This window comes from Gobius niger (genome assembly GCF_951799975.1).
Source record: "Gobius niger genome assembly, chromosome: 9".
NCBI classification, from domain to species: domain Eukaryota; kingdom Metazoa; phylum Chordata; class Actinopteri; order Gobiiformes; family Gobiidae; genus Gobius; species Gobius niger.
Window position 1 is genome coordinate 21,810,292 of NC_136860.1, and position 19,542 is coordinate 21,829,833.

General features: G+C 40.0%; 1 protein-coding gene and 1 long non-coding RNA gene across 2 annotated transcripts in view; both read right to left on the reverse strand.

Moving 5' to 3' along the window:
• Positions 1 to 3,672, reverse strand: part of LOC306968219 — a 307,048-nt gene extending 303,376 nt beyond the window's left edge. The window contains exon 1 of the long non-coding RNA XR_013793250.1: positions 3,589 to 3,672. This is a non-coding gene — a long non-coding RNA (uncharacterized lncRNA). The remainder of the gene's footprint in view (positions 1 to 3,588) is intronic.
• Positions 3,673 to 3,930: 258 nt separating this feature from the next.
• Positions 3,931 to 10,224, reverse strand: tmtc4 (transmembrane O-mannosyltransferase targeting cadherins 4). Its single transcript, XM_079563045.1, has 17 exons — positions 10,009 to 10,224; positions 9,818 to 9,933; positions 9,285 to 9,501; positions 8,383 to 8,470; positions 8,154 to 8,254; positions 7,807 to 7,896; positions 7,527 to 7,685; positions 7,227 to 7,429; positions 6,949 to 7,123; positions 6,426 to 6,557; positions 6,265 to 6,344; positions 6,072 to 6,179; positions 5,856 to 5,997; positions 5,667 to 5,781; positions 4,538 to 4,650; positions 4,387 to 4,456; positions 3,931 to 4,184 (listed from the first exon to the last, which is right to left on the reverse strand). The coding sequence occupies exons 1-17, from the start codon at positions 10,168 to 10,170 to the stop codon at positions 4,036 to 4,038; spliced, it is 2,220 nt and encodes a 739-aa protein (XP_079419171.1). The 5' UTR covers positions 10,171 to 10,224; the 3' UTR covers positions 3,931 to 4,035.
• Positions 10,225 to 19,542: the final 9,318 nt, after the last annotated feature.

Sequence of the window (19,542 nt, forward strand, 5' to 3'; positions counted from 1 at the left end):
AAGTCAAGGTTTCATGAAATATTTACCTTGTACACACATGGTGAGTTTTGACCTTCCAAGAACTTTGTCTATATGCAATATTAAGTAACACGAGGTATAGGTCCAGTTGTTTTGTTTAAATTTGAAAAAATATGATTAAATGAGTCATATGAAACATGCATTTCCCATTTTACCCTATGGTCGAAGCGACCTCTTCAGTCCTTATTGTAATAATAATGTGATAATTAATTAAATAACATAAAATGCAGTTGAACCGGATGGTCAGGGCTCAAATGATTGAAAAAAAAAAAAAGTAATCAATAAAATCTTTTAGTAAAATGGAATTGAATAAAATAAACTTCTTGTGATTCACATAATGTAGCTGTGATCTGGCCACTCTAAGTCACTTTATGCAGTTTCAAGATCAAGGCCAAGTTTATGGTACTTATATAGCACATAAAAAAAGCAGCTTTCCACTTTTTCACTTTAAAGAAGAGATCGCAATGGTAAATAAATATACCACTCTAAATTCAAAGCCAGTGCAAAGAAGAGAGTTTTAGCACTGATTTAAAACAGAAGTGGCAGCTCTGATGGTCCAGAGTTCCAAAGTTTAGGGGTCTGCAACTGCAATCCTGCAATCCAAGCCTCAATTCTAGGAGCGACTGGTCAGAGAACCTCAACGCTCTGCTGGGTGTGTCAGCAACTCAGCTAAATAAAATAAACAAACAAATAAGAAGGTGCCTTATCATGAAGAGACTTAAAGACTCTCCATATTCTGTTGGTGCTACTACTCGCCACACTGACAGATGAGAGGCACGAGACTCTCTCCCTCACTCACACACCACATTAACAGTACATTCAGCCTTACAGAGACAGCGGCAACAGGAAGCCATTTGATCATTTTTTCATGTCAATTTAAGCTTTTCCTTTTCAATTCTTTAAATACTGATTGTGTGTGACATGTGGATGTGTTCCTGTATGTTGGAACAAGATGTGCTATTTTATATAAAGTTTACTTGATTTCTGTGCAAAACCTAATGCCTCTGAGGATTTAGAACAGATACGAAAATGCGCCGTTTGATAATAATATACTGACTTAATCTTGGTTCAGAAACAGAGATGTCAACCATTTTGAGTTGACCATCATGGCATAACCATCACTAAATATTGAAGCCAGTTTCAAGATGTTGCTGGACTAATCCAGACCTGCCTTGCTGTCATTAGTCACTACATTTTGTTGTGTCCAGTCAATGATTTTTATTGTATTTATTTTGCATTGAAATGGGGTGGTAGTTAGTACTTATCAGATGCAGAATAGCACACCCGCTGTTCCCAAACACCTTCTGTGGGTTCAAATTAGTGCCCCGCGTGTCTTGTTTCTCCATTGAATTTGCTGCTGCCAAAAAAGGGACGCGTGTTGCTTTTTTCTTCCATAACAAGCCTTGTGGCAATCAAAACAAAATGTCAGGCTGAATTTGGTAATACAGGTTTTGCTTTTGAGGGGGGGGGGGAGGAAATAAATCACAAAAAGTGTTGCAAAAAACTATTGATGATCAAAAGTTGCTGGGTTAATTAGTAGGAGCTATTCAAAGAGAGTAGGATTTTGTGACTGAGGATGCAGGCAGGTAAAAAAGGTGAGAACCCAAACTTCACACGCCTAGCAGCCCATCTTTTATTAATGTCACTCCCTGGGACGGCGGATTTTTTTTTGTGTCAGTCAGAATGGATAATGAAGACATTGGAGGGGCCATCCCTTTAATACTCACATATTTTATGATAATGAAAGGTATTCCAAAGATTGGTTATGATAAAAGCGCGCTCCCCGTCGAGCCCGTAGCCAGACAGTCACTCCAGACACTGTATAAAAAAAGATCACATAGAAAGTAACCGAGTAATAGAGGCGGTTTTGTAGGCCCGGCATAGACCCGCTGCACTGCATGTTACACGGCATGACAAGAAATAATGTGAAGCGCGAGGTTGCCATGTGGAATGTCACTGTCTGGATCCTTTTTGATCTTACTCTGTTCTCCATAGCATGAAGTCCTCAAGCCATCCTGACCTTTACATTGTTGAAGCGGGTTAACAATTCAAGTATCAAGAGCGGCGTGTAACTCCTATTTGTTGATGTTTCAAATGTGTCCGCCGGCAGCCTCTCTTTACATCAAAGCTACGTAAAATAAAAACAGGGGGAAAAAAAGAGGAACAAAGAATTTTCATCATGTGATATTAGTTGCATATTTAAAAGGTCAAATTACGAGGACCCCCAAAAGCGTGTATCGGTAACATCTTCCTCAGCATCAAAGCGTGATCTGCCGTATTGTACTGTATGGGTAAACAAACTTAGTGGGCTCTTCAAGTAAAGCCATACCAGCCCGCCACGGCTTCAAAAGTTTCCTCCGAGCTGTAGGAAGCAGGTGAAAAAATAGAAGTGCGTTGACTCTTGACCCCGGGTGCACACTTGTTGACTGATGTTTCGCATTGGGGTCGTCTCTTCCCTCAGCAGCATTCTTCAACATGAGAGCAGGGCCTAGGAGTGTGTGTCTATGTGTGTGCGTGCGCCATCCCCCGAGAGATTGGCCTGTCCCCTTTGAAGGCTCGTACTATAGAGCTGTTTTCATACGGCAACAGTCATGGGCTTCCTGTCCCGACTGACCTCTCGCCTCTTTATGGACACTTCAGAGGGGCAAGCACCTTTCTCCTATTAAGCGAAGTGGGGACACACGGACGGGGTGCCGCAACTATGAATTAAAAATGCCAAAACATTCTCCAATAATCCTCAGTAACTTAACACAAAATTAAATAGACTGATTTAGAATGCTATTATATCTGCTTAAAAAAATTGACAATGGTAGTCTTTGTTTTGAAAATGTGTGAAATGTATCTGGATGCATTCCATGTGGAAGGGTTAAAGTTGTATATATTCTGTATCATTTGGCCATTGCACATTTGGGATCAGTAACAAAGGCCCACAATGCATTTTACTGCAGACTTATTGGACCCTGGTGCTCTGTCCAGCTGATACAACACAGGGTCAAGGATGAAAAGAAGATCGGGTTCAACTTGGATCAGAGCCACATGCTCTTTGAAAGAAGAAGCTAAACAGTACATAGTGAACAACTGTGTAACCTGCACACCTGCACCAAATGAGAAATCAAATAAACACGCCATTAAGAGAATTATGGGAGAAAGCATTTTCAGGTGACCTTCAAAGGCGTCTTGAAGCCACTCGTGATAGAACAAACCGCCACATAAAGTAATATCTCAGGAATTATCTAAAACTTTTTTTATTTTGTACCTTGTGTCACATAAATGAAATGAAATAACAGCTTGCCTGGATGCAAAAATATGTACAATAGGTTAATCCTCCATCCAGGTGATTCTGACCATAAGCCTGGCTCCACATTTAGAGAAGGGTTCCTGTGCGCCTGCCTACTGCTCCTACAGGGTGTCCAAGTGGCATAGAGAAGAACTAAGTAACTTCTTTATCTTAATAAATCCTTTTCATAGTCCCTCTAGAGGTAATACAAGTGTTGATGGGACGATTGGGGGATCTTTCATCTTCCCCTGGTGTCTCTGGCCAGAAAACCATGCTTGCAACTTTCCCTTCACCAGGTCGGAGGCCCCAATACATACTAATGGCATCACAAAGAAGAAGCTAACAGGCTAACGAGCAAAGCTAACTGCAGGCGAGCACCATTTTGGTCACCAGGTTTGAGTGAAAAAAATTATCTCCATTGTGTAATTGGATGTATAATATCCCTCTCTCTCTTTGTCTTTTCTGTCAGCGTAGTATTTACTCTCACGGATAATTAATGAGTGAAAAAAAAACGCAACATGCTACGACACCTGCAGTGGCGCTTATGGCCCGGCATGAGTTACTTAGTTCTGCTTTAAACCTTAAAATTGAAATTGAAATGTAATTACACAAAATGTATAAATGAATCACTTCTGGAGATTTTTTATTTTATTTGAAAATGGTGCAAAACATGGTGGAAACGTTATTTAAATAAATATTCGAACAATGTGTTTCTGGATGCTAGTGTTACTTGGAAAGCACTATGGTGTTTGCCTTTTGAGCTGGTCCAGTTTGCGCCGCAGCATGTTGTAGTTGTCCTGTGTCCCGGGTGCCTCGGGGTCTAACTTCAGAGACAGCTCATAGTGTTTCTTAGCTTGTTCCAGCTTCCCCCAGCGATGATACAGCACGGCTATAATAAATTTAAAAAAACACTCAGTCAGCCAAACATTAAGCGGGAGCTGTATTCATTGAACAGCATACTTCTTTGTGCTCTTATTCGAATTCTGTATAGTCAAGTTGATCACATTTATGTCTCTGATGTGTGCTGGGTAAAAAGCTTGACGTTTCTAAAATGGAAGTCAAAGCTTACACACATTTTGTAGTGGACTTACCTAAATTGCCATGACAACTGGCAGCTTTGGGGTTGATCTTAAGTGCATTAAGGAAGAAGCCCTCTGACTCCTGTCAAAACCAAACCAAAGCTTATCAAAATGTCAGACTTAAAATATCATAAATATTAACAGAAAATCGTAATGATTAAACCTTGTATTTTTGTAATTTTCCAAGGACGTTGGCCAAGGAGAACATTATAGTGTGGTCATTGGGGACAATTCTCAGTGCCTCTCGGCCAATCGCCTCGGCCTGACCCAGGTTACCTACAGAAAAGAAAACAAGTGCATTAAGGTACGGCCCCGGAGTATTTCATGTAACAACTGAACTGTATCAACAGCTGGGAAACAGAGAATATAACATCTGCTTTATTTGTCAGCAGTAGCTAAATCAGACTTTTTCTGCTAACACGCTTGGAGTAGTGGTTTAGTCTGCTAATTAAGGCTGAGCACAAGGCTCACTGGGTTATTGATCTGTGTCACGGAGCTGTCTGATGTCTGGCCAAAAAATGGGCAAAGAGGGAGACCAGACAGACAGACAGTCGGCTAGTCAGACAGAAAGACAATGGCAATGGTGTCCCGAGTCATGCCCTTCTACACACAGCAACTCATGTGCAGCACAATCAACTCTGATTTGGGGTTTGTTTGTTATAATGATCAAAACGGAAAACCAAAGAGACATGAAAATCCCCAAATCCTTGTTATATGAAAATGAAACCCATTGTTCCCCTTTCCTCTGTGTTTTTTTTTTCCGTCTTTTTTTTATTATTTGGTGGGACACAGGGGAAAGGGGTAGAATTATTTCTGTCAGATTTTGGGGGAACAAATGTGGTGGGGGGGGACTCTGAAGGGGCGCTGTTCTGACTGCGCTGCCCGAATGTTTGATCAAAAACATACTGCGCTCTGATTGGACAGTTCCAGTAGCCTCCTGGGAGACTCCGCCCTCACGGGAACCGCTTCTGACAAAACGGCTCGAGCGCTTGGAAATCAGAGCATTCTCCACACGGCAGGGAAGAGTGCCTCCAAAACTCCCAACACAAAGCTTTAATACATAAATTTCAAGCATTGATGATTCTTGTTCTTCCGGTGTAATCTTGTTGGCCATTTAGATTTTTGGTCTTTTCAAAATAACAGCACCATGCTAATGCTGAAAGGCTCTGCCAAATGTTGCAGAGCTCTTTACAAATACTGTGGCACAAATGATTTCAACATTTAAAAAACTATTGTGTTTTTTTTTTTTTTGCCAAATAAAAGGAGAATTGCCAGTGTGTGTTTGCCGTTACCAGTGTTGTCCAACAGTATGACCATGTTGTTCCAAGCCAGGCTGTGGTCAGGCTTGAGCATTGTTGCATTCCTCCATGCGTTCAGTGCATCCACATGTCTGTTTTGGTCAGCATACTAATGAGAGATGCAAAGGATTAAATACTATTTCTTTTTCTATGAATTAATAAAAAAAATATTCATCAACTCACCAAACGTCCCAGATTGTAGTAGCAGTCTGGATATTTTTTACGGAAGCGAATTGCATTCCAGTAGCTGCGCTCTGCCTCCTCAAAATTTTGTAGGCTGTTCTGAACAATACCTAGATTCATCCAAGCTGCAGCAAAATCAGGCCTAGAAACAGAAATCAATTTGCTTTTTCATCCTTCACAAGAATTTGTCATGGTGCAATTGTAATATAAAATTACTGGATGGATACTGCTTTAGAGAGCAGCTCTTCTGCTTCCACAAGTGCATTCCTTTCTTTAAGGATGTTCCCCAAATTATTCATAGCGTGAACGTATGTTGGATTCAATCTACAACATACAAACAACACAATGTTAACTACGGTCAAAAGTCTTTGTTCTTCTCATCTTTATCTCATTGGATGGGAAGACGCACCTCACTGCCTCTCTGTAATACACTATAGCAGCAGTGGCGTTTCCTCGGTCCGCTAAGTTTTTACCTACATTGTAATGGACCTGAGGAAGAAATGAGGTGAAGCTCGACAAATGATTTTAGTAGGGGTTATGATCCATGAATACACAAAAATAAATGTGTACCTTGGCATTGAGTGGGCAGACAGACAGGGCACTGGTGAAAAGGGTTTTCTCTGATCGCCACTGGTGACTGCGGAGAGCGCAGCGCAGCACATAAACACACAACAGTGCCAGCATGGAGACACACACCAGCTTCTACGATGGAAACACAAACATACGCTCAGAATTTAGCAGTGAGCATGTAAAGCAGGGCATTTTACATTGACGGGTTAAAATAAATTGGGTGACAGAGTTAATAGACGGCAACAGTACAGTATGTGAAAAACATGTGGCACCACCTGCTGTGACTGTTCCTTTAAAGGTGAATCATTAGTCATTTTTCATGTCTGTGATCATGTGAATCACAAAGCTTCTCAATCATCAAAGCCGTATAAACAGGTGGCAGAATAAAATATTTTTAAATTAGGAAAACAAGACCAATGTCTGAAGGGTTATAAGGTCATGGGGCGTCTTTTTAGAACCACGCATCTCTAAACAGGTAGTACATGACATACAATGTAGGTATAAAATTGTCGGGAAGCCGTACCCTATATTTGGCCCAGTGGCTACAACACCATCCCACTGAGTAGGCGAGAAGTAAACAATAACCTGCTGAAGACAGGTACAGCACTCGTTCAGCAATGACGAAACCCACTCTGAAAAACATATTAGAGGCTGGTAGGAAGGGAACCACCAGTAGCACCAGAGCCAAAGTCAGGGTCCTTAGAGAGAAATAGAGGAATACATAAAAGATACATGTTACAATGCTTGTAATTTAGCAATTTACTGCAAGTACTATATATGGCTGGCTGCTTAGGCAAATACCTCCTTTTCTGGATGTCTGGTGAGCATAAGGCTTGGTTTATCAATCCTAACAGGATACACCAGAGCAGCAGCAGCCATATCATCCTCCAATCAGCAGCAGATTTAATAAGCGGCACACAGCCCATGGACCAATCAAAACAGAGCCACCAAGGACACACCAGCAGCCAGGCATTAAGACAGTAGTAGTAATTATAGTTCACTATCTGCACATTTAAAACACATAAACACAAATGAATCAATTAATAAATACAGTATTTTCACAGAAAATGTTTTCTTGACTATGAATAAAGTGACATTTACCCTAAGAAAAATATTTTCAGCAAATGAGGCAGGGTTATCCACTTCAGTGAAAGCTGGAGGTCCAGTTCCCATGATCTTCCAGCGCGCATAGAGCATTGATAGACCTCCAAGAAGCATAAGAGCCAATCGTGTTGGGAGTCCAGTGTGAAAGTCACTCATCTAAGAAACAATGTGAAACAATATTGTGCAACAATGCACAATATTTATATATTCACAATATTACATACTCATTCAGTAAAGAAATAGATTGATCAACAAGGAAATACACATTTCAACTCACACTGAAAGTCTTCTTAAGGAGTAACTTCTGGCTGAGTTCATACACATTAACATTACAGATCAAGAGGACATCAAAGGCTGCATTCACACCCTGAAGCAACAAAGTACATGGAGAATGAAAAGTAAAAATGTATATAGCTCATGTCAACGACAAACACTTTCTATGGCTTAAGATCCTGAGACAATTTGAGATTAAAAGAGCAGACCGCACTATAATCTTCTTAAAAATACTAGCAATGTGTTTTATTTAATGTAAAATTTGTGAATGAGGATTTTTTGATTGCAACTATAGCATACTTTACGCTGACCATTTATTTTAGAAAATAATTGTCTTATTAAAGTTTGTACCAAAACTGTGATGCCTTGCTCTTTACAAAGCATTGCAGCTGCACACAGCAAGAGGCTGGCAACAACCCACTGGACAGAAAACCTGTCATCTCCATCACTCCCTGAAAACACAAAGCCAAAACACACCAGTTACACACAAAGGGCTTTCTAAAGATCCTCAGTGTCCGCAAAAGCAACATTTTGTACGTTAAAATACATAGTATGATGATCAAGAATGACAGATACCTACCTTTGTTGAAAGCCTTACAGTAGGCAAGAAAAGACAGTTGGAAGAATAGGGCACATAGGAGGTCTGCTCTGCCAACAATACCAGCAACCTTCATTGAGAGGCAGATAGAAGATTTGTTAGAACTCTTAATGCACTAATGCAAATGTATTGCTCATTGTGCAAAGATTGTGAAGTTATCATGTGTTAATATGTAGAGGAAGAATGGCTCATTAAAAGAATGGACAGTGTGTGTGCATTGTACAGTGTGTGGGTACAGTATGGTTGGCATCCTGGGGTTGGCTGCTTTGATACATACAGCAGGCCTAAGCCAACTGTGTGCCTGCCTCACACCCCCCAGGTTTTGCCCAGTCCTAGCCCTGCATGATTAAAGAAAATGGAGGGGGGGAATAGCTGCCTTCCAGCCAAGCTTTACAGCAAACACACATATGCCGGCAGGTCAATAAGCATCCCAACACATCTAATAGTCAGGACGGCTTACCACGTGCACCTTCGCCCAACACTCCCAACTGAGACAAGGCTTTTGTTCTTGGCATGGAACCACTGAATGTTTAGTATGAACACCTCTGGAATCATATGCCAAGAAGATGCCATGATGCACTGTGGCAGGAAGCTGATGTTGTTTACAAAGAATACAGTAATTCTTGCCCAAATTCGTATTCGCTTATGCATCTATTGTGATCAGTAGGATTTTAAATGTGAACTGAATTGTACAGTACTTATCATTTCACATCCAAGACATGCCTCCATTTTAGTTCTGAGCAAATAAAAAGTAACCTTGGAGTTGTTCAGGCTAAACACAGCTATAAGGTCAAGAAAGCTGGCAGAGGTGAATGGAGAAAACATGTTGACAATTTGTCAAGGCAAAACTTCTGAATATATTGACAAACACTGATGAAGCTTACACTTTCTGTATGGACTGGATGCGTAGCAAAGAAGAGCGCAGCAAGCAAAGAGGTTTTCGGAGCGTGGTTCTGCATCCTTCCCTTTTCATCATAAGACAGTCCTCCAGTCAGAATAGCAAACATGTCAATCATGAGGGCGGATATGGCTGCATGGAGGAGGATATTCAGTACATGGAAGCCAACAGGGTGCAGACCTCCCACCAAGAGGTAGTTCAACCTACAACAGCAAGAGAGGAATTCTCCTTATTAAGTCTGATTGATGTATGGATACATGCAAGAGTAGAGCTCTTGCATGTATCCATACATGCAAGAGCAGGTGTGTTTGTGTAATGTCTGGTGAGAGGAGGCTACTGTGAGACCAAGGATTTCCACTCATTTATAAGGTAATATAAAAGGACAAAATAACGCTAATAATTTTGTCTTTTTTATGAACCTACCAGCAGTTGAGCGATACAAAGGGAAAACACGGTGGTATAATGAGGACTCTATACAGTGATTTTTTCTTGAATACAACAGCAGAAAGTGAATGTTACCTAAAAGTTACAACAGTGAGAGGCCTATATGATTTGTGACTAGAGTTGCTGCTGAGGTTGCTTCCCCAAAAGTCATTCTTCCAAAGGTTGCAGAGAGGTGTTGTTGGTCTCAAGTCCTGAAAGAAATCGTAAAGTTTAAACCTCTGTACACATTTGTAAAGGTCAATTTCTTCTGTCTTTTATATATTTACCTTGTTGTTGACAATTGCTTCGGAATCATCAAATACAAATTCTCCATTATAGCTGTTGATAAAGCACAGAAGTGCCACAACAGCGACAGTGACCTTTGCTTGGACAGGTGAAAGCTTTGGCAACGGTATGTGGCGATCCCAGTGGACCTCTGACAATGTCATGATGCACAAGTATTAATGCCACTGCCGAGTACCATCATCGAACTATTCTCTGGTAAGAAAACAAAGAGAAACCTCGTGTAAAGTATGTGCATAATGGAGCTAAAACCAAGGAGATAAGTGATCGAAATAAAATCATACCTTAGAAAGATGTAAGCTGCATTACAATGTTAGCTTTTTCCCACATGCTAACACGAAAATCCAAAGGTTTTCCCTTGAAATCCTTTCCATTTCCTTCAGCAGCTTACATGGCAATAAACACATTTGCACAAAAAAACGGCAGTATCGCAAATTGAATCTGAAATGCTAGACCTAAGGAAGAAAGACTGGCTGTGGAATACTAACTTGTAGCATCATGTCTGGCTTATCAGCACTCATCTATTAGGCGATTGCAAATTCAATGGAAACTAACGATTAGCTCTACTTTTAGCATGTCGAGGCTTCAATATTTTGGAGCATGTTATAATGTAGTACAGCTGCCCTTGGTGGTTCCCTGACAACAGACAGCCCTGAGCTATAAACATTACACGCTCCGTGAGAAAAAAAAACACTTCCTGGTGAACGCGGTCAGGTGGTTCTTTTTCAACCAATGAGAAACGCCGACACAAAACAGCGTTTGTTTGTTTATTTATTTACTTACTTATTTAGAATAGAAATAAATATCGTGCACGGTTAAAAACAGCAACACCATATGGACAGTTGTTTCTTTCTTTTTTTTTCTTTTTCTTTTTTTTTTTTTACATTTTCATGCCAAAGTTTCACTCTCCATAGTAAATCCAGTCCATAAGAATAAAGGGGGAAATAATTCACTAACATTGGACGAAAAAGAAATCATTGTATTAACAAATTTGTATAATTATTAGTCTAAATAATAACTGTAATTGTAAAATAAAGGGAAATCTTATTTGTATTGCGACTTTCGAATTTGTCACAAATCAGTCAGTCGAAGAGCGCACATCACACAGGTAAATATTTTTTCATTCTCTCCATACTGGTAATAATAATAAGCTACAGTATGTATGTACCCTAAGAGTAGACAACTATATCAGAAGCTGTTAAAATAAAAATGAATGAACTGAACCCAACTTCTTTGTGCTGCCAAATTTTACGCTTTATTTATTTTGTTTGCACAGTTACACATGCTTTATTTAATACTTGCAGCTTTACAGTTTTGATTAAATATGTGACACAATTCTAAAATAGATTAAATGATTGATAAAAGTTGGGTTTTATTGTTAGGCTAACAGGAATGTGTAAAGCAGGGGTAGGCAACATCCGGCCCAGGGGCCAAATTCAGCCCTCCAGCATAAAACCTCTGGCCCCCTCAAGATGATTTTGAGAAATATTAGGTTTTTACACAAGTCTGAGTGTAATTTAATGTTTTTAGAGTTAAAGTATACAAAAAAATGTGACAAATACTGTCAATTAGCCTACTTAAAAAGACCCCAATTAGAACACAATGAGGTCATGTATAGTGTACAACACTGGTATTTGTAAAGTGGTGCTTTACTTTGGGCTAAAATTGGCAGGTTCACCCCTTGGACTTTTTACAATGAAGAAAACCGGCCCTCCACCAAGCATACCTGTCCCCTGGTGTAAAAGTTTAATTTACTACAATTAGTTTTATTTATGTCAAAACTAATGAAATGGGATCTTTTATTCTCTAGAGCAGTGTTTACCAAACAAAGGTTAGTTTTAATTATGTTTTTTCAGTAAAAGACTTTGACTTTGAGAGCATTTTAGCTATATTCTGAACATAACACTCATCTATATACTGAATAATCTATGTTAAGTAGCTCACTTTGTTAAAATTTGGGAAGGATTCCCGAGTTGGGGGGTACTCGTGGTATAAATTAATGCCTCAAGGGGTACGTGGGACAAAGAAGGTTATTTGCGGAATAACTGCTGCCTTTGCAACCTTTGAGTTTTGATTGCAAGTGATCTCCCAACATTATAAAGGTTTATCAAAACAGTGTAATCCCATATTTATCATGTTTTTTGGGCCACGCCAGAACTTGGAAGTCATCATGTAGGGATCACCTCCAGTGTGATAACCAGGAACGGGAGCTAAAGGGGCTGTGTTCTCAATCTCCACCGAAACTTCCCGAGTCCCAAATGCTGGCATGACCAAAATGGGCTTATAGGGGGACATTGATTGTGGGGATGGATTGATCTGCAGATAGTGCACAAAGGTCACAGTCAAATAGAGAAACTGAAGTGTCCTGAGACATTATCATACCTACACATCTGTAAATACAATCCTGCTGTTGTTCTATGTCAAATGTTGTCGTCTTATCATATTTCACTTTTTTATGTTCTTATTTATGCATGCCTTTATAACCTTATAATTTTAAAGTTTTGATAGCATGATTGCACCGATAAAAAATTCAAGTTATTGAACCTGTTCTCAAACAATGGCAATAAAAAACGATTCTGATTCTGATGAACAACTTGCATGTGTTTTTCATCATTAGTGCAAAATAACACTCAACACTGTTTCTTTTCTCTGATCACGGCAGGCGATAAAGCATTTATTTTCTTCAAAGAGGTTTTTATTTAAAATGTTTACTAATGGAAACTAACATTAGCTGGCAGGGAATAGCAGCTCTCCTTTGAAAAATATGAACAACAATCTCTTGAGTCATTGCTTGAGATTAGACATCAAATGAAAACCAACATAGTCTACTCTATGGTGGATATCCACTTCCTTATTTACGATACAAAGCTATAAACATTTAAGATGAAACAGCAGATCATAATAAAAGGATCTGGCACAACACTTCTGTTCTATATACTGATACAAACATCTACGTATATGCTACATTAGTGCATGATGCAAGGTGTAACACAATGATATTTAGATTTAGCTAAAAACCAAAAAGTGAAGCTTACTGTTTTTTTTATGTGTAGCCTATTTTTCACAGTGCAGGACTGTACAAGGGACATGATTCCATGTCACTTGTGTTCAGATTATCAGCGTGTTAATAGTTTTGAAATCGTTCAGATGTGTTTTTTGTACAGTAACTATTCCCTAAATATCCATATAATGGAAGAATGTTGAATCAGCTGAACAGTCATCTTTTATTCCTGTCATCTTAAATGAGCCCATATGTACTACAGAAAAACACAGCTTCAGTCTGATTGCAGGAGTAATATTTAAGCAAATATGGAAAGTAAAGCAACTAAATTGGATTTGTTACTGTTGGATCAGCTGGTGACTCTATAATAATTTAATATATTGAGTCTTGTAAGAGACTGGTGTACACAAACTAAAGTCACCAGTCAGAGCCTTGCTGTGTGAAATAATGACAACACTACAGAGTCTTGAGATATAAAAACATACTTTCTTAATTAGGTGTGAAAAGTGACCATAATTTTATCCTTGTCTCTGTTGTGTGGCCCACAAAAAGAAGTACCTTCAGAGGACGGTGATGGAAAGTAGCGTGCATTAATGAGGCCAAACTCAGCAGGCAGGAGCAAAGAAAATATCATTTAAAGAGGTAAGAAGGCTGTTAATATCCTCCTCAACAGAAACGCAAGAGGTGACACATTATAATAATGATGCATGAGTGCCAAGTAAGCAACTTTCAGTAAAAAGTCCATTTGTTTTGAGAAAATCTGTGCGACTACGCTAGACGTATATTATTTACTGCTGGAAGGTTTTCCACTTCATTAGGCTGCTGTTGTGTCAGATGTTGACTTTTTTTTCCTAAAGGATGGGATGAGATATTGTTTGGTTTAATGTTATTGTCCTTGCTTCCAAGAAAGTGCCAAATAAACAAAACAAAGACACATCGTTTCAAAAAAGTTGTGCTGTGGATTTTTGTTTGAGAAAACCTCTTGCTCGTCCAACTTTGCTCATATGCTATCCCAGCAACAATGCAGACACTTTCTAATTTAGTTATATATTAATCTATCTCTGCCTTAGCCACATTATTAGGAGTTTACCGTTATTTTATAAGGTATATCTTTACTCTTTGCTTATACTGCAAGTTAATTTGATAAGGTGCCCCTTTGAGCTGTGGTGAAAGATTCACTGCACTCTGTGTGTGACCAAAGGACATCCAGGTGTGAATGATGATCCTCTGTGATAAAGACCTACACATCAAGTAAAACCACCAGGAGATCAGGGTCTGCCATGCACACCTATCATATACGTATACTGTATCTCTGCATCCGTTGTGCTGGAGTCCAAAGTCAGTGCATTGTGCTGACTCCATAAAGATTTTTCTTCACTCAGTGCATTTCTTATTTGCGTCCTGCGTTTGAACAGAACAAAAAGCAGGAGTGGATGACTGGCCAGGCAAACTGTATATATAAAAATAATCTTTCAAAATGACATCCATAACAGGAAAAAGGCACAGCACAGTGGAAATGGACTTTGGGTATCTGAGAAACGTCCTATTCACAGACACAAATATGACTCCCTCTCCTTCCCTACTTTCTACAGTAAGGGGTATAACAGGTATAAAAGCATTAATAGTTGTGGCAGTAGTGGCAGTATTATCTCACAAAGCTACCAGCTCTTGATATGGCAGTTCAGTATGCTATGCTTTACGTCCTGCGTCACTTGTGTCTCACCATTTGTCATTATCTGCCTTGAGTTGTTGAGGTCTGCAAATAAGCTAGAAGACCTATGGACATGGCGTCTGCAGCATAACACTGAAAAACAATCAGAGAAGAAGTCCAATAATCGGATTGAAACTTGATCTGTCTTTTCCTATACACAATAGTCTCCTTAGCAAGTTTAATAAGACTGGGCCAATATACAGTGACATAAAAATCTGAGATGCAAGAGGCCTTTTTGCCCAAGCTCAGGACAATGGTTGTGTTAGGCAATTATGCTGTGTAAGTGAAACTGGCTTGGGATGAACAGATCCAAAATGGGGTTATTGCAGATCTAACTCCTCCCCTCAGGAGAAGATATGAAATCGGCTTAATGATGAGAGACTGATCAAACAACAAAAGGGCTAGTTGTTCAAAGACCCCTTTTACTGACCGCTCCATATCCGCCTCAAACTTTACCCCATGTGTTACTTCTAAAGCCTGTCTGATTGCATCAACTCTGCCCTGTACCTTCCACAGGTGTCTTGGCCTCAGCTCCCAGAGTGACAGTGCCTGACCATCACATCATATCAGGCTTCAGACTGGACAACTGGCAGCACCCCGCGAGCCCCCGGCAAGAATGGACCAGGCGAAAACTTCGGACCAGCCGCCCCCGGGACACCGCATGTGTGTGACCCCTGCCTGAGGTCACCATCCACATCAGGGGAACGGGTAGATAAACGGAGTAGCCAGAGGGGTGGTGTTTGGAAAAGAAGACAGGATTGGCAGTGGTCAGGACATTTTGTTTTCTGTTCCCCAGACTTCCCCGCTGCTGCCGGTCCTCCCTGGTGCTCCTTACAAAATCCCAAAAAGCATTATGTCGCCATGGAACCCCAGGCCGCAAGTTGATTGGCAGCTTGTCACATTATGGTTTGACAGCACTGGCATAGGAGCGGAGATACCGGAAAGTGGCTGGGGACTTAACTTCACAAACACACACACACACACACACACACACACACACACACACACACACACACAGACACGCACACACACACACACACACACACACACACACACGCACACACCTACACACATACACACACACACACTATATACAGTGTAACAGAAACAAATGGACCCCGAGGAGATGTAGCACACACCAGCTGCGTAATGGAGGAGCATCTCAGCCTGTAATGTGTGTATTGACTCCAGGCTGTACAGGCACAATACACTGGGGGCAGGTTCATAGAGGGACGCAGATGTTTCGCACATTGCGCACATTGTACTTGAGAGACCAAATGATTTTTTAAGACAGCGGGGTGTAAGGTACAGTCGATTGGTCCCTCCATGAGATTAATATTGTATTTTTTCATTATTGACCTCATGTAAATTTAAAGTTTACTTTACGTACATTTTTAGGAAATATTGAAGTTCCTATAGCTGATTATAAACAATGACAGAGGGAGCGAGTACATTTCGAAGCATAACTTTCTTAACTTTCCGAATGCATTTCCAACATCCAAAAGTTTCACATGGGATGAGTTCATATAAGCACATTTCAAAACTTCCAGGGAGTCATACTGCCACAGCAATACGAACAACAATTAGCTGCAATTTCATTAATAAAAATACTATAGGTCTTTAGTCACAAATGTCCGCTTTTACAATATACTGATGGACAAAACATTTTTTTTCCCATTATTCGAGGAAAAGAAAGGGCGTTAAATAACAGCTCATTGGTTGGATTCTGTGGTATAAAAAAAAAACATACCCCATTGATTGCCTGATTGCCGATGCAGGACAAAGGACCTTTGTGTTGGCAGACATTGTTGTTGCATTGCCATCTGAGTGCAACATTACTCCTCAGGTTTGGTCCAACTGGGTATTAAGAAAAGAATACACCAATATTTTACAAGCCTACTGTTTGCACGGAAACCACTGTATATGAAAATAAATATGAGAGGTTTTGACACTTGCGTTTTTAGATACTGATGCAACACGAGTCCTCACAGTATGACATTTACTATATTGATATGTCTTGGTTTAAGTTAAATCTATCATCACTCAGTGTGTCTCTAAGCAGAGCAGACATTGGCCTCACCCTGACATGAACCCTTTGTGTGACCAGCCTTGCAGACAGCAGTGAGCCACCAGTGTTTGTCCACATGGGTCTGACCCTTTTGGAGGCCAGTGTCGGGTCCTCATCCCTGTAGCAGCTGAGACAGGGCAATGGTGTCACAAAGCAGCACTTGTCAAAATTCATACTTCAAATTGGACATTTTTCCAAGACTTTAAGAATGCATATATCGGCATATCTTTATTTTCTCTATTGAAGCGGGGATAATCATTTCTAACCCTTTATTACAGTGCAGGTGTATGGGGCTGTCCCCGGCCTAATATGAACCCGCCTATTAACATTTGAGGCCCACATTGAGGGCTGATTTTCACATGCGTGCGTCTCTCACACTGAGCGGCAGTGGCTAATCTCTCTGGGCACCATCAAACCCCCTATTGCCTGTCTTTCTATTGGCGCCCCCTCCGTTTCCCTCTGGAGGCCTGCATTAAACATAAAGACCCTGCATGGATGAGTGAGTCAACAAATTACCACAGCCAATAAATGGAAGAAAAAAAAACTCTCTATACGCCACCAGTCTCTAGTGTCCTCTCCTCCCCCCTTTACCTTACTGTTTGCTATTAGGTTATTGTTCTGGTCATTTAAATAAACATGATTTCTTCTATCTTATTGCATTTCGTTAGAGATTTCCTTTCCCTCACGCTTGACTGGTTCATGTCCATCAACTCAGGGCAGCTTGACTCATTCCAAAATCCCAGCTAATACACAGGAAACCGCTACAGCTGTTGATCTAACCTTTGAGTGTCTCCTAAGGAGCACAGTGATATTTGCACTTAATAAAATTATGCCTACCAGGAGAATATGCCGCTGACATTTGCCATTTGTCAAGTTGAGGTGGCAGCGAGCGCTTTATGAGTCATTACTGTTTAGGGTACAGTGGCGAGAGCCCCTTGTGTCCCACTTGTCTCATGTCACTTAGGATCAGATATAGTGTTGCATTATGAAGAAGAAGAAATAAAAAGATAAAAAGATCTACAATGCGGCTGCATTTAAACTAAGCTGCGTTTCTACCCATCATGCACACAGCTTGAATGAAATCAATCACTCTTTTCAAATGTGATGTTCCCAAATTCATACAAGATCCTTTGCTGCTTTGATACTTGGATGGCACTATATTCCAAGGTCTTTTTTTTTAAGGCCTATATAGCGAATCATGTTCTTCCAAGAGCGCTGCGATGTGCGTGCTAAATTGGCATTGGCTTTACGCTGGATGCCATCCCTGACATAACACTTTTTATCCACTCTCAGCTCGTGACTTCTGGTTATTCTCCAGCGTCTGCAGGATGAAATGCAGACTTGTAATATAAAAACGAATAGGCTTTTCTGCACCCGCTTTAAGCTAAGCCATGTTCTTTCCTATCTTGCACACAGCTTGAAGGAAATCAATCCTCCTCTTCAAATGCACTGTCCCATTTAAAAGTATGCCATGTAAATCCTACGCAAGAATCCGCCTTTGCTGGTACAAGTGGGTCTGGGAGCGCGCGAGGACTTTGAGGTCACACATAAAGAGGACAAAAATGAATGAAGAGAAGAATCCGGGAGCTGAAAATTAAAGGCACACAGTTAGCGACGTTAGCTCACGCAGAGTGATAGATGTCACAGATGTCAAGCTTCTCGGGCTAAAGTCAAAAAGAGGTCACGCTGCACTAATAGCTTCTGCATCTATAGCATAAGGGGTAGAGTCACCAAGTCAGAGCAATTAACCGGGGTCATGAGGATATCAGCTATTGAACATCATGCTTTTTCTATTGTATATTGTGCAGTATATTGGAAAGTTTAATCAGGTTTAGGGCTATAGCACAAAGTTAATACACTGACACATTATACCAAATTATGAAAACATCTATTCTCAAAATTATTCTTGAAACAGTTGTCATCCTAAAGACACACACACAAAAATAGCGTTGCTGTTTTTAAGGTTACTAAACTTTGTACCCTTTTACTACGCAGGGATACCATGATATCAAACCTTGGCTCCAGTCAGATTTGAGTTGTATTTTCAAACGATCCAAGTCATGAGGTTCAAAGGTCCATCAAATAAAAGTGGTGGATAAGTCCAACTGTGCACACCTCCACCTTTGCACCTTCTTCTGTGTCACAGGCTCATTAGGATCACACTCATTATGTGATCAGCATGCGTTTGATATGACAGGAAATGACCAGCTGTTCCCGTGTCCAGATCCCAACCGAACTCACCCCTTCAATCAATAATTCACATACATAGACTATAAATGTGGCGCAATAAATTATTGTACAGTAATTTAAGAGATGTAACTTTCTCAATGAAGCCTCTGCAATCAAATCTCCCTCCGAAAAATACCAAAAAATAATTTCAAAGATAATAAAAAATAAAAATAATTATTACAACCATGTATCTTTTTAGTGCACTTTCAGGTACCACCAAGTATTGAAACTTATCTAAAGATCTGTTCAAATTTTAATTTCATTTTTGTTCACATTCTTGGTACAAAAGCTTTTCAGTAGCACATTTACACGTTGTTGATTGATTATAATAAGATGATGAAGTAACATTGTCATTATTATTTTGTATTGTATTTTATTATTATACTTTTTATGTTTTGTGATTGAAATCCTTAAAAACGGCGTTTTTAGATTAGTAAACATTATTGTCTGAATGTATCCTCATGGGTAGGCATAAAAACTAAAAACCCAACCTTTGGATAGTCTTGGTT